The following is a 13,327-nucleotide window of genomic DNA, read 5'->3' on the forward strand; positions in this document are numbered from 1 at the left end:
GGTGGTGAATAATCATTATTTTGTGCAGTTTTCTACGTTTTTTTTTTTTTACACCGTTCTGGTTAAATAATGTTTTAATTTTATTGTTCAGGTTATTACGGACGCGGCGATACCAAATATGTAATTTTCTTTTCTATTTTTCTTTATTTTACATAATAAAACATTTTATATGGGGAAAATGGGATTTTTGGGGCTTTATTTATTTCTATTTTATTTTAAACTTATTTAAACTTTTTTATTTTTACTTTTTTCTAACTTTTTTTTTCTGTCCCCATGGGGGATTGAAGCAGTGATCGGCTGATCACCGCTTCACTACATATACACTGCAATACACGTGTTACACGTGTATTGCAGTGTATAGGAAGCTGTCAGCCTGTGTAGACGCACAGGCTGACAGCTTCATTTACGGCAGGATCAGCCAGGTGCGAGGACGGGGTAAGTGAAGGGGCAGACCCGGGGTCACTGATCAGACCCCGGGCTGCCCCCTAAGAAAACCGGCACCCCCCGAAACCGGCGCGGGGGGTGCCGATCGGCAACATTTTGTAACGAAACCCCGGAGGTGCCGGTGGTCATGTTGATCGCCGGCATCTCAGGGGTTAACACCCGCGATCGGACCCGGTTCCGACCGCGGGTGTTACAGGGCATTGTCAGCCGTGTATTACGGCTGACACCCGCTGTGCATGGTGCGCACACAGTTTCTGTGTGCGCACCATGCATCCGCAGTAATAGTACGGCGGTTTGCGGGAAGCCCTTCCCTGCAGCGCCGTACTATTACGGCGAATGTCGGGAAGGGGTTAACTGAATTTAAAAAAAAATATTTAGTGTAATTTTTTACAAGGATTTTACCTGAATGGTGCAGTTTTACTATTTGTTTAAGCTATAAGCTAAATGAGGCTTTGAATGTGATGGCCATTAGGTTACAGTCTAAATACAGAGTGAAGTGTGCTAGTCATTACTGCAGTTAAAAAAGCATGTTGCACTTACTGTAAAAAGAATAAATATATATATATATATATATATATATATATATATATATATATATATATATATATATATATATATATATATATAAGCATAAGCCCAGTCTGAGGCTATATTGACTTGTTCAGTTTTTTTATGCCATTTTGAAGCCAAAAAACCATTGTGGATCATACAGGAGATTAACCGTAAAGAATACTTGGTTCTTTTTTTTTTCACAATGCACTCCTGGTTTTAACTTAAAAAAAAAAATAATAATCAGAAAACCTCAACTTCATAACATACCCTCAAGTAGGAACAGACATTCTGGTTTTGTTGATGCAGTGGCTTAAGCAAAATTAAATTCTAAGGCTAAACTGTATTTTTTTCCTGCTGCTAACTTCTCTTATTACTTTGTTTTCAGGATTCAGAAAAGTTCTTCATGATCTGATTTTCAGCAGTTTCTTCATGGAGATGGAGTACAAGAAACTGTTTGCCATTGAGTTTGTGAAGGTAATTGATAGTGGATAGAAATACATTTTATATATATATATATATATATATATATATATATATATATATATATATATATATATATATATATATATGTTGTGTATGTCAGAAAATTGTTTAATGTAGGATTTGTAAATGGCATATCCATTATATATATGTTGGTGGCAAATTTGGATGAGGCTCTGTCATGCTCATGGTAATTGTCCACAAACCTGCGGGGGGGGTAATTTATCAAATCCTGCAGTCCAGATATCTGGTATCAAAAAGTTACATGATATGAATCTGTGACTTTTTGTTCTTAGTTTTGCAAAACTTTAGCTACATGTTGGTGACAAAGTGAGTGTGGTTAGCTGTCTAGATGTCATCAGAGCTATCAAATGCAACTTTTAAAAAAAGTCATGAATTGTCACTTTCTTACTTCAGCATGGGGGTGGCGCAGAAAGAGGAGTAACCAATCAGGGCAGATATGTTAGATTTAACGTTGTGCCAGATTCATCACGCATCATGCGAGTTTGCTAAATTTGGTGCACTCTAGCAAAACTGACCATGAAAATTTGCTCATGGTAAATCTCCTTGAAAGTGTACATGTATGATGATAATATGAATGTGACGTTTTGTTCCAGTACTTGTCTTGGCACTTTTAGGAAATAATATTGTTTTGTTTTTTTTATAGTGTTATAAGAAAGTCCAAAAGGAATACATGGATGATGAGCGAGACAGAAACATCTCTGTGACAGCCATTTCGGTGCAGGTGTTCACGGTACCCACCCTGGTAGGTAGACTCAGTCAGTTATATCCCAATTTAAACACAAGTGTAGATAAATACTCCATATAGTCTGTGGCATGATGTAGTCTGTAGTTTACTATCTGGGTAAAATATTATTATGGATATTTCAGACATAAATATTAAAAATATTGTCCACTTGGAACAATCCTTTTTCAGTGTAACATAATCACAGGTGTCCCCAATGCTGGGATTCCAAGAGAGCATTTGTTAATATTGGGCAGCACATCTTTTAGTTTCTCTACCACACCATGACGTTAGGCTGTCCATGTTATGTATGGATGGGCTTGGTCCTCCAGAGTGGTACGTGCTGAAATAATGCCTTAGATGCCTAGTTTTAGATCAGTGTATTCACAAGCAGTGTGTTTGCCTTTCACATCAAAGCGATGATTTACATTCTAATGTTTATGAAGATATACACAGCAGCTTGTCAATCATTGCTGGGAGGAGTGGTTGGAGGTGAAGCGAGGCGAAGGACACTCTCTCCTTGTGGAAACTGTGGACTCACCAGCTACGTGCTAATGTTATTTTTTTTCTTAGTGCTCCTAATAGCTAACAGCATAACTTTTTTGTGTTCTATTGACTACTAGTAATATGAACCTGTAGCTGTAATACACTGCCCTTGTATAGGAAAGCATATTTAGCCAACCAGTCCAATTTTATATAGTGGAATATAAATTGAAGTGAAGGAAAGAGATACCTTGTAAGGTTAGTTATTTCTATGTATTTTCTTACAGGCTCGACTGCTAATTGAAGAACAGAGTGTAATCCGAGTCATCACTGAGACCCTCCTGGAAGTCCTTCCTGAATATCTAGATCCAGAAAACAAGTTTAATTTTCAGGGCTACAGCCAGGATAGATTCTGCCGGGTGTATGCCATCATCTTTGACCTCAAGTAGGCAAAATGACTGATCTATAAACCTAATACCTTTCTCGTGATTTTTTTATTTTTTTTCTGACAGTTTCATTTGCACAGTTATATTGACATGTTGAAACATTCCTGCCCACACTTATAGTTTACATATGGATATAATTTACATGAAAACTTGTGTAATTTTCTAATACACTGACGTTTCTAATTCTGTACTGATACAATTCTGCTGCTGATCTCAGCTACCTATTTTAATTTCTGACAGAGTAGATTTTTTCAGACCCCCATACAGTAGTGTAGGTTGGTAGGAGTAAGCCTTTTTAATATAACTGTTAGTAGCATGATAGTAGATCTGTCATGGCGATGTGTACATTGAAGTAGTTTGACTGTGAGTTAGGCTCTCGAGTATAATGCTCATGGTTAAGAACAAGATTTTTTAAATTATTTACAAAGTTACTTAACTAGTTATGTAAATGATAAAGGAGTTTCTTATTTGGTTTCTTCCTCTAATACAACATCTAGCTCTGTTTATCTTAAAAGGGCTGTCCAAGGAACAATATTGTTGTTCCTTCAATAAAGCACTTAGTTTTAAGTTCATTGTGTATATGAACACATTAGTGCTACCTATTATTTCTGTTCTGTTCCCAAAACTGCATCCACCTTGGTAAATATGTTGAGGAGGACACACATGCCATTTATCTACACAATTGCTGTGATACTGTGCAGTCTGGTTCTGAATCTGGATCCAGTTTCTCTGCTTGTCAGAGGAGGTGCTACACAAGTGCAATGCCATCCTCCTTCTATGACCAGCTGAGAAGATACAATGTGATTACTTTATTTGTGAGGGTAGTGGGATATACCTGTCCCAGATTAGCAGGTAGATAGACTAGTTTATCTGTAAATTGGGAGGGGTACTGTTGTGGTAACTGTGGCTTCGGGGTTGTGAGATCAGTAGAGATGAGCGAACACTATTCAAAACAGCCGTTTCGAATAGCACGCTCCCGTAGAAATAAATGGACGTAGCCGGCACGTGGGGGGTTAAGTGGCCGGCCGCTGGCAAAGCCTGCGTGCCGGCCGCTTCCATTCTTTTCTATGGGAGCGTGCTATTCAAAACGGCTGTTTTGAATAGTGTTCGCTCATCTCTAGAGATCACTACTACAGCACGCTACAGGGTTGTAACCTACATAACACTATCTGGTACAGTTCTGCACTCCAACTATATTCCAGCAATGGAGGGTGAAAAAAGGCCTCCACATGGTATAAGAAAACAATTAGTTTTTTTTTATTGTTAAATAGCATTGGAATGATTTGCAGAGGCAGATTTATTCAAAGAAAATCTGTCTTACTTGCCCAATGACAACGCGGTTTTCATTTTTCAGAAGCAGAATGCAACATGAAAGCTTAAAGGGATTATCCAGTTTCCAAAAATTACCTGCAAATACATCCACAGGAGTGCTATATACTCACTGTTCCCTTGGGCACTCTTTTCTTGGCTTTACTTTACTTGAGACTCCTCGTATCGCAGTTATTTACATTCAGAGAATCTGTGAACAACGTAGTTTTTTCACAGTCACTGCATGTAAATAACAGTGATACAAGGAGTCTCAAGGTAAAGCCAAGAAAAGGCTACACAGAGAATATTTAGCACTGCTGTGGATGTATTTGCAAATAATTTTTGGAAGATGGGCAACTAAGATAGTTTATTAAATGTGCCCCAATATGCCTATTTCTATACTTTATATACTTTCTATACTTCTATACTTTGATTGTGCTAGAATAACCCCAATGGGTCTCCTTTGATTAGAATGGAAGGTCACTTTCAGTTGAACACACAGCGTTTGCTGGATTTTATATTAACTGCAAAGTGGATGGGATTCTGCCTAATCCCATCTACAAATTACCGGAAAAAAAATCTGCTGCGGAAATTCTGCAGTTTAAAAAACACTTGGGTTTTTGTAAATCGCAGCATGTTAGTTATGCCTATGGAATCACTGGCCCTAAATAAAAGCTGTAATATTTGCTATAGTACTGGTCTGTAACTTAAAGGGTTCTTCTGAGACTTTTATACTGATGACCTTAGGATGGGTCTTCAGTATTACATAATGGGGCCAAACCAAAGGGACCGGGTGACTAGTGGATATCATAGCCCTTAAGAACACTTATCTGAGCAATGTGGCTCCTTCAGTCAGCTGATGGGCAGGAATCTCAGGAGTTGGACCGCACTTGTCAAATACTTGTGATCCTTTCTAAGGATACGTCATCAATATACAAGCCTCAGAAAATTCCATTAAATACAGTACATTTCAGAAAACCCATCTGCATAGTACCTCTTCTTTTAAAACCTTTAAAAACATTTGTTACCTGTGATGTTTTTTGATATTATGTGTTCTCTATGTGTTTAACGTTCCACTTCCCCTTTTAGGTATATTCTTATTAGTAAACCTACATCATGGACACGGGAACTAAGAGAAAAATTTGTAGAGGGATTCAACTCTTTACTACGTGTTTTATCATGTATGCAGGTAATGTCAACAACTAACGGTATATTTTTTAGAATTGAACTTTTTTTTTATTTTTTTAATTACTCTAAAATAGAAATGACCCACCACTTAACGCAGACTTCACAGTTTTAATGCATGTGTGCACTTGCTGTAAAATAATTTTAGACATATATCAGCAGAAGTTAAAGTACTTGCCCCAGATCAGACACTGCTGGCCTTAGGATAGGTCATTAATATCAGATTGGTGGGACCCTGACACCCCCAGCTATCAGCTGTTCTCTGCAGGTCTGTGGAGTTGGTAGGCCAAACCACCAGCTCCAACTTCTCACTTTTTCCAAAGATCGACTGAGACTTTTGGTTTGACTTTGACTCCTTCACAAGCCGTAATGATATTCTAATTCATTAAAAAGCTAGTGATTGAATTCCTATGAAAGTAAATGGGTAACAAACTATGCATCATATTCATTATACAATATTAAAGAGGACCTTTCACCATTTGGGGCACATGCGGTTTAATACACCGCTAGAAAGCCGACTGAATTCATCGCCTTTCCTCTGTGCCCCCGGTGAAGAGCTACTAGTGCTGGTACTGTAGCTCTTCACAGTCAGAAGGGTGTTTCTGACAGTCAGTCAGGAACGCCCTTCCTCACAGCAGCGCCTGGGGTCGGGCGTTCCTCACCGCTCAGCGTCATTGCTGGGCGGTAAGTAACGCCCTCTCTCACAGTACAGTGCTATAGATGCTGCTGTGAGGAAGGGCAATCCTGACTGACTGTCAGAAACGCCCTTCTCAGGGAAAAGCGCTAAGGTACTGGTACTGACAGCTCTTCACCAGGGGCACAGAACATGAAAGCCAATAGTGCGCTGAATTCACACCGGGTGAATGCGTCTGCTTTCTAGCAGTGTATTAAACCAAATGTGCCCCAGGTGGTGAAAGGTCCTTTTTAATCATTTTACAATAGAATTAAAAATAAAGAATTTATTATTTGTTATGAAGACAGAGTTTTTAAAGACTTGAGGCAAAATCTGTCCAGTCCACATTCCGTTGTGTATGGTGTTAGAAGAGCACCGCTCCATGCTCCATACTGTTGCAGCTTAGCTCCCATTTACCAAGCACTACAAAGCGTACTGCACCAGTTGCTTCAGGCTCCATACCCTGCGCTGTCAGACCCATTAAACACCCAACAACTATCCTAAGGATGGGCAAAAGCTGATCTTGGATAACTCCTTTAAAGTTATGTTTCTATTTCCTACTTGTGTAACAGCAGGCTCTAAATCCAGTATGTTTCCCCATTCTCAGTGTTTTCTAGCTTGCGTCTCCTCCTTCCTTCCTCCCTCCCTTCTCAGTAATAGATAACCTGCTCTGTGCTCAGAATAGAGCCAATACTATATTGACCAGGGTAAATTTTCTAATCTAGAACATGCAGTGTAAAATCAATTGATCAGCAGCTTCAATAACTCTGTGTACATGAATCTACGTAGCAGCTGAATACATATAAAGTACTATGGAAAATAATTATTTTAATAATTAACCAATATAGAGAGTTAAAACTAGGAAAGTCAACAAAATATAACATCATATTGACTAGAGGAACAGTGCAGGATGCAATATTCTTATTCCTGCCAAGATGATGGGCACCTCATCAGAACCTTGACGGACCAATTATAAGTCAATGGGGTCCACTGGGCACCTTGATGTTCAAACTGTAGATAGGGGTAAATGTCAGTAGTGCAAGAAGCCCCTTTAGTAGCGACAGCAATCAAACATTGTAAACATAACGATTTAGGAGTTTGTTTCTTTCATTCTTCTGTATGTGCTGTTCAGGGCATGGAGGCAATAAGCAGAATGATAGGACAGCATGTCGAGATGGATTCTGACTGGGAGGCTGCAATAGCCATGCAAATGCAACTGAAGAATGTATTGATGTTAATCCAGGAGTGGTGTGCCAGCAATGTAAGAACATTTCCTGTCGTCTTCAATCTGTGGTAAATGTATCTGTGTACAATAATAATTCACAAGTAATTATTCCCACTTAGTACTGGCTCATAGCCCTTTCCCACGTACTCAGTTATACATAGACTTTATACACACACATGGAATATACAAATATAATCTAAGGCTAAATAGTTGATTCTTACTAGGCTCTCTTCAAATATTGAAACATTGGTATGATGTTGCTAGGCTCATAAGGAACCCAGCAGGCAGTTTTTTGTTTGTTTGTTTTGGGGGGTTTTTACACTAATGGACTGGTGTTTTTTTTTTACCTAAATATGTTTCTATTATTCCTGTCCACTGAGGCGGTACACCCTTCACTTTCACATTCACATGACACCCAGTGCTAGTACAGTGAAGCTAAGATGTACTGACCTTTCCTTATTCAAGAAATGCACATGCACTAAGAGCAACCAAGATGAGTTTCCTGAAAACTTTGCTCGTGTTTTGTTTTTTTCCTCCCCAAAAGACTCTTGGGACAGACAAACTTACTGTATGCATATATGGGGCCCTAAACCACCAGTCCATAAGGATATATTGGTGGTTTAGTGTCCTAAATTCTGACCAGTTCCTTTAATGAAATATGTTTAGTTTGAGAGTGTATGACTACATGCCGATCTATAGTACATCCAATTGAGTAAGCCTGACAAACAAAACCTTTATGTAAATTTTCACTGAACTTGTCAATGAACGTCTTTATAAAAGGTATGAACACTTTTTGGAAACTTTATTGTTACGACTGCATATTTTGTTTCTATACTAAAGGAGGATGTATTGCTGAAGACTTACAAGGATTGTCATCATGGTGTCCTTCAGTGCACCAAACCAGTAACTGCTCAGCAGAAGACACTTGTAGAGATGTGTGGTCATTCCTATCACAGTTATCCATTTAAGGTCTCTAAAGACCCTGTCAGTATACATCTTCCCCTATCTCGGATGTTGGCAGGTGGGCACACTGTTTGTTCTTAAATGTATTACAGCTTTAAAAACTGCCAAAAGCATATAGTGCTGGGCTGGAAACATTTGGAAACCGGTGTTGAGACAGATATAAAAATTAAGATCAATAAAATGACATTGAAACCTCTCCAAATGACCTGATCTTTGAGAAGATCACCCCCAGATCAGATTCCATGTGTCAGATCTTCATTTTCACAATATATTATGTACACTCTCCATCATTGACCATGCCTTTAAGCTCCTGATCCCCAGTGTGAAAATCTGTAATGGGGCTCCAGTCTGTCTTGTGCCCTATAGAACAATGGTATGTTTTATGTGGCAGAGGGGCCTTTGTAGCCTAAATTGGATCCAGGCCCAGTAGCTACTGCTACCTCTGTAACCCCTCTAGTTGCGCCCCCTCTAGCTGCGCCCCCTCTAGCTGCACCTGATCGGTCAACCTTTTTTTGAGAAGATAACCTTTTCCAGAAGTTGAATTTTCACAGCAATGGTGGCCATTTCAAAGAAGTTTCACCATGTTTCTGAACTTAAGTGTTGTATGTTCTCAACCATTGACCATAGTTACTGGTCTTGGCACCCCCACTGATCAGCTGAATAAACGGGCTTCAGCACTGCAGCCTCTTTGTTGTATACCAGGCATAGTGCTTTACATAGCATGGTGGCTGTGATTTGTTATTGCAGCTTAGTTCCATTCACTTGAGATGGCGAAGCACTCCAAGGAGTTGGAGCCCCCCTTCCCTTTAATACATTGATGGCCTCTCCTAAAGATAAACCCCTTTAATGTTGCATATTGAAGCATGTAATAGTAACAGCCGCTTTTAGCAGTTCATTGTGTGTATTATTGCAGGTCTGCATTCACAAATGAGTAAAACGGGTCTTATCACAAAACTGCCAGAATTGATTTCTTCTGTGAGTATCAGGGTCACTTATTATAAATAAGTAACTTTTTTGTTTATGGAGATGATTATCTAATGTTGCAGAGATATTAGATTTGGTTTTATATATGGTACCTTATTGAAGAACTTTAATCTAAAAGGCTACTTTTCTTACATTGTACATTACATTACATTGTACTGTGAGATTTGCAGAATGTTCAGTCCTTTGCACAAAGCAATATTTTGCAGACATGTCTGTTCAGGTTGTGAGGAGAATCAATCCATCCCCTCTCCATTTACAGTGTGAAGAAAGATGGGGCCATCCCCTACACACTCTGCAATATGCAAGACAGATTAGAATGTATCTATGGATGGACTTTCTTGGTAACAAAACAGTAAACTGCAAATTGTCTAGAAGGAGGCACCTAGCGGCTTCAACTTTAGAGTGATTTTTAAGGCAGAAAGTAGCCATATTTTGAATTAAAGTTCATTATATTTTGGTCCAGAAACACATGCTGTTTGAAATGAGACTAAGTTGTCTGAAAAGGCAGTGACCAAGTCTGCAACTTACTGTCAATATAAAACTATGCAAAGTATTTATCTACATAGAGCTTATCGAATAAGACCTATGGTATTATCCTATAAATGATGATGAATATTAATGTAATTATCACATTGTTTATTGTCTATATATTGCCCAGAATGATTTCCAGGTGGAACTTCTCATTGAAAGTCCATTGCGATGTTTGGTGCTTGCTGGTCAAGTAGCTGCTGAGATGTGGAAGAGAAATGGCCTCACCATCATAAGCCAGGTATTAGAAAGTGTTAAAATGGATCACTTGTCATCTGATGATCCTCAAGGCACACTATATATTTATTACCCAGTGACTAGGAGGGTAATAAACATCATGGGCACTCCCTTTAGAATGCTCTTAGTGGATGGGTCACGGCCGTACCCTACATCTATACTAAAAATATAAGTGCAATTGAAAATGCATTTTTACTCATGTTAACACATACCTTTGTGTAGAAAAAGCAGCACATGTCAATGTGAGGTAAAACGGCATGCTTAATAGCACCTTTATTCACCTTGATCACGGACATCAGTAATCACATTGTCTACATATATGAACACTCAGAAACTGCATTTTAGTTGAAGATCTGACAAATCTCTGTTGCCTGGGCTGCTGTTTATTTTCTATGTGACATGGACACAGTATGTGACGTTCATGTCACAAAAAGGGCTTGGTCAGCTGCCAGCTAATGTTGGCACTTATGATGTAAAGTCATCCCTTATCCTATATCATCACATCCGTTGTCTTAAAGCTAAAAACAACCTTATGTTACACTTATTTTACTTCTTTCCTATGCTTTCCTTTACATTGTATCCATAGTCTGACAAGGCAGAATTATTATTATTATTATTATTATTATTATTATTATTATTATTATTGTGACGTTCAAAAAGACTTGCTTCTGTAATTAGAAATATGTAGCTGCTGCCTTTGAATACCTACATAGTTTTATGTTTTGTTGAGCATTATCCATTGAAATTTACTCTTTAAAATCTTACATTGTATATGTGCATTCACAATACTTTATTCACTTTTTTTTTTTTTAATTTAGGTTTTCTACTATCAGGATGTCAAATGCAGGGAGGAAATGTATGACAAAGACATTGTGATGCTGCAGGTATTTATAGTTAATCCATAAATCTGTATTCTAAATATTGTGTATGCTATCTACCTCTTCAAGACATGTACCAGTCAAACAACTTTGCAAACATTTGTGAGTGAAACAAATTCTTCATTCCACTTGGCAACTTTTCTACTTACTAGTAAGTCAGCAAGAAGAAACTTCTATCACTTCAGACTACAGCTTCACAGGTGGAAGTAATTGTCTGAAGCTCTTTGATCTTGAAACTATGTTGGATCTAGATATTGAAGATCAACATTGTGTACTTCATATACAGTAGCAAGTACCAATCAGTTGTGATGTCTTTCACCAGGGTCTGAGGACATATCATTCTGAAATATTTGTTTTTATTAATATCATTATCCTGCCTTTCTACTCTCCCTCTACAGATTGGAGCATCGTACATGGATCCAAATAGTTTCTTGCTTTTGGTGCTGGACAGATTTGAGCTTGTGGAGGCTTTGTCGAAAATTACTATGCCAACCAAAGACATGGTATGATTTACAAGACATTCAAAAGACAGCCTGCGTAATTGATACATGCTGCACATTTTGTTAAAGGAAAGCTTCAGTCAAAAACTATAAAAATGAGTTTTATATATACATATGGTTTGTGTGTGTTCTCTAACTGTACCTGTATACACTGTTACAATATAGTTTCTACCTTATAGAAACTTGTAGTTTCTTTTTTCCCTTCACCAGGAAATGTTAAATACCTTTCTTGACAGAAAATTAAGCTCCTATAATAGCAGAAAAGAAGTTTTGTGACTGAATAAATATTTGGATTAGGATTGTCCTATATGTGTATTCTAATTTATAACACTTGTATGTATGTTTTGTAAAAGTATGTGATAGATGGTATAATCCACATTCTAATAACCAAACGTGTGCTCAGTACATTTGTCTCTAGGTTAGTGTGACGTACTGTTATGTCTTATCTCTGTAGGACCAGACAAGGCAGTGGAACACTCTGATTGAGGAAATGCTGCATGTTCTTATTTGCATTATTGGTAAGAGACGTTTAATGGCATTACAGCTGAAAAGTGTTTTATGTTGCAAAATATTATCCTTTCTAAACAAGGATAACCCCAAGAGTGTATTAATGATGACCTCTCCTTAGGTTAGGTCATCAATATCAAATCAGTGGTGATCTATCTCCAGACAAGCCAGACAGCTGTGTGCAGCAGCTGTAATGTGCTGGAACTAGCACAACTCTGTGCCCTGTGTAGTAGCTGGGAATAATACTGCAAGCTCAGTCCCATTCACTTTGCAGCACATTAGTATAGGTCATGAGTATCAGATTGGCTGGGATCCAACTCTTAGCACTTTTGGCCATTTGTAATTGATGAGGTATCATTAAGATAAATTATCAGTAGTGTAATCCTGAAATATCCTTGCATTGGATATTTGCAGGATTGGTCATCAATATGTGAATTGTGTGGTCCGATATTAGAACCCAGTACACATCAGCTGATGCGACTGCCTGCGGGACACTAGAAGCAGAAACTGTGGATGGGGAGCAGAAGTGTCTCTGTTTCTATTCAAGCAATAGATGCACAGCCGCTGCCCCTTCCAATGCATAGCAGTGGCGTCTTTGTACTGCAGCTCCATTCCTATTACCTGAACAGGAGCAGAGCAGCCCCCGTTTCCTGTCCACTGTTGCTGCTTCCAGTGTCCAGAGATCAGCAGAATAAGCTGATCTGTGTTGGGTTCCAGGTACTGCATCTCCACAGATCAAATGAATAGGTCATCAGTATGAAATATAGATTTGGTGCTGGTAAATCCCTTTAACTTCTACCTTACCTTTTGATCTTATTTTATCTCCTGTTTAAAACTGATCAAATTTTAAAGAATTCTTCTCCATGTGTGAAAGTTTAGTGACTATCCATTCTGTAAATGCGTTTATTATGCGTCATTATATATTCTTTTGCAGGTGAACGGTATATGCCTGGAGTCAGCAATGTTACCAAAGAGGAATGCATGATGAGAGAGATTATCCATCTCCTCTGTATAGAACCCATGGCTCACAGTGCCATTTCCAAAGCATTGCCAGAAACTGTATGTACTGCATGGGTCCTGCTATCAATACCTAGTGTCATACTAAAGCAAAGAGATTCATATGTAAATTTGTACTTGGAATTATTCCTAAAAAAAATATGCCGTAACTGCTGGAAATAAGAATGGGTGT

At 38.4% G+C, this 13,327-nt stretch overlaps 1 protein-coding gene across 1 annotated transcript in view; it reads left to right on the forward strand.

Annotated features, from left to right (window-relative positions):
• UBR1 (ubiquitin protein ligase E3 component n-recognin 1) overlaps window positions 1-13,327 on the forward strand; it is a 68,716-nt gene that overhangs the window by 27,543 nt on the left and 27,846 nt on the right. Inside the window, exons 10-21 of the mRNA XM_075282807.1 lie at window positions 1,382-1,470; window positions 2,144-2,242; window positions 2,992-3,149; window positions 5,548-5,647; window positions 7,449-7,577; window positions 8,382-8,562; window positions 9,418-9,479; window positions 10,147-10,257; window positions 11,072-11,137; window positions 11,530-11,634; window positions 12,086-12,149; window positions 13,073-13,197. Coding sequence (XP_075138908.1) covers window positions 1,382-1,470; window positions 2,144-2,242; window positions 2,992-3,149; window positions 5,548-5,647; window positions 7,449-7,577; window positions 8,382-8,562; window positions 9,418-9,479; window positions 10,147-10,257; window positions 11,072-11,137; window positions 11,530-11,634; window positions 12,086-12,149; window positions 13,073-13,197 — 1,289 coding nt within the window. The remainder of the gene's footprint in view (window positions 1-1,381; window positions 1,471-2,143; window positions 2,243-2,991; window positions 3,150-5,547; window positions 5,648-7,448; window positions 7,578-8,381; window positions 8,563-9,417; window positions 9,480-10,146; window positions 10,258-11,071; window positions 11,138-11,529; window positions 11,635-12,085; window positions 12,150-13,072; window positions 13,198-13,327) is intronic.

This window comes from Leptodactylus fuscus, chromosome 7 (assembly GCF_031893055.1).
Source record: "Leptodactylus fuscus isolate aLepFus1 chromosome 7, aLepFus1.hap2, whole genome shotgun sequence".
NCBI lineage: Eukaryota > Metazoa > Chordata > Amphibia > Anura > Leptodactylidae > Leptodactylus > Leptodactylus fuscus.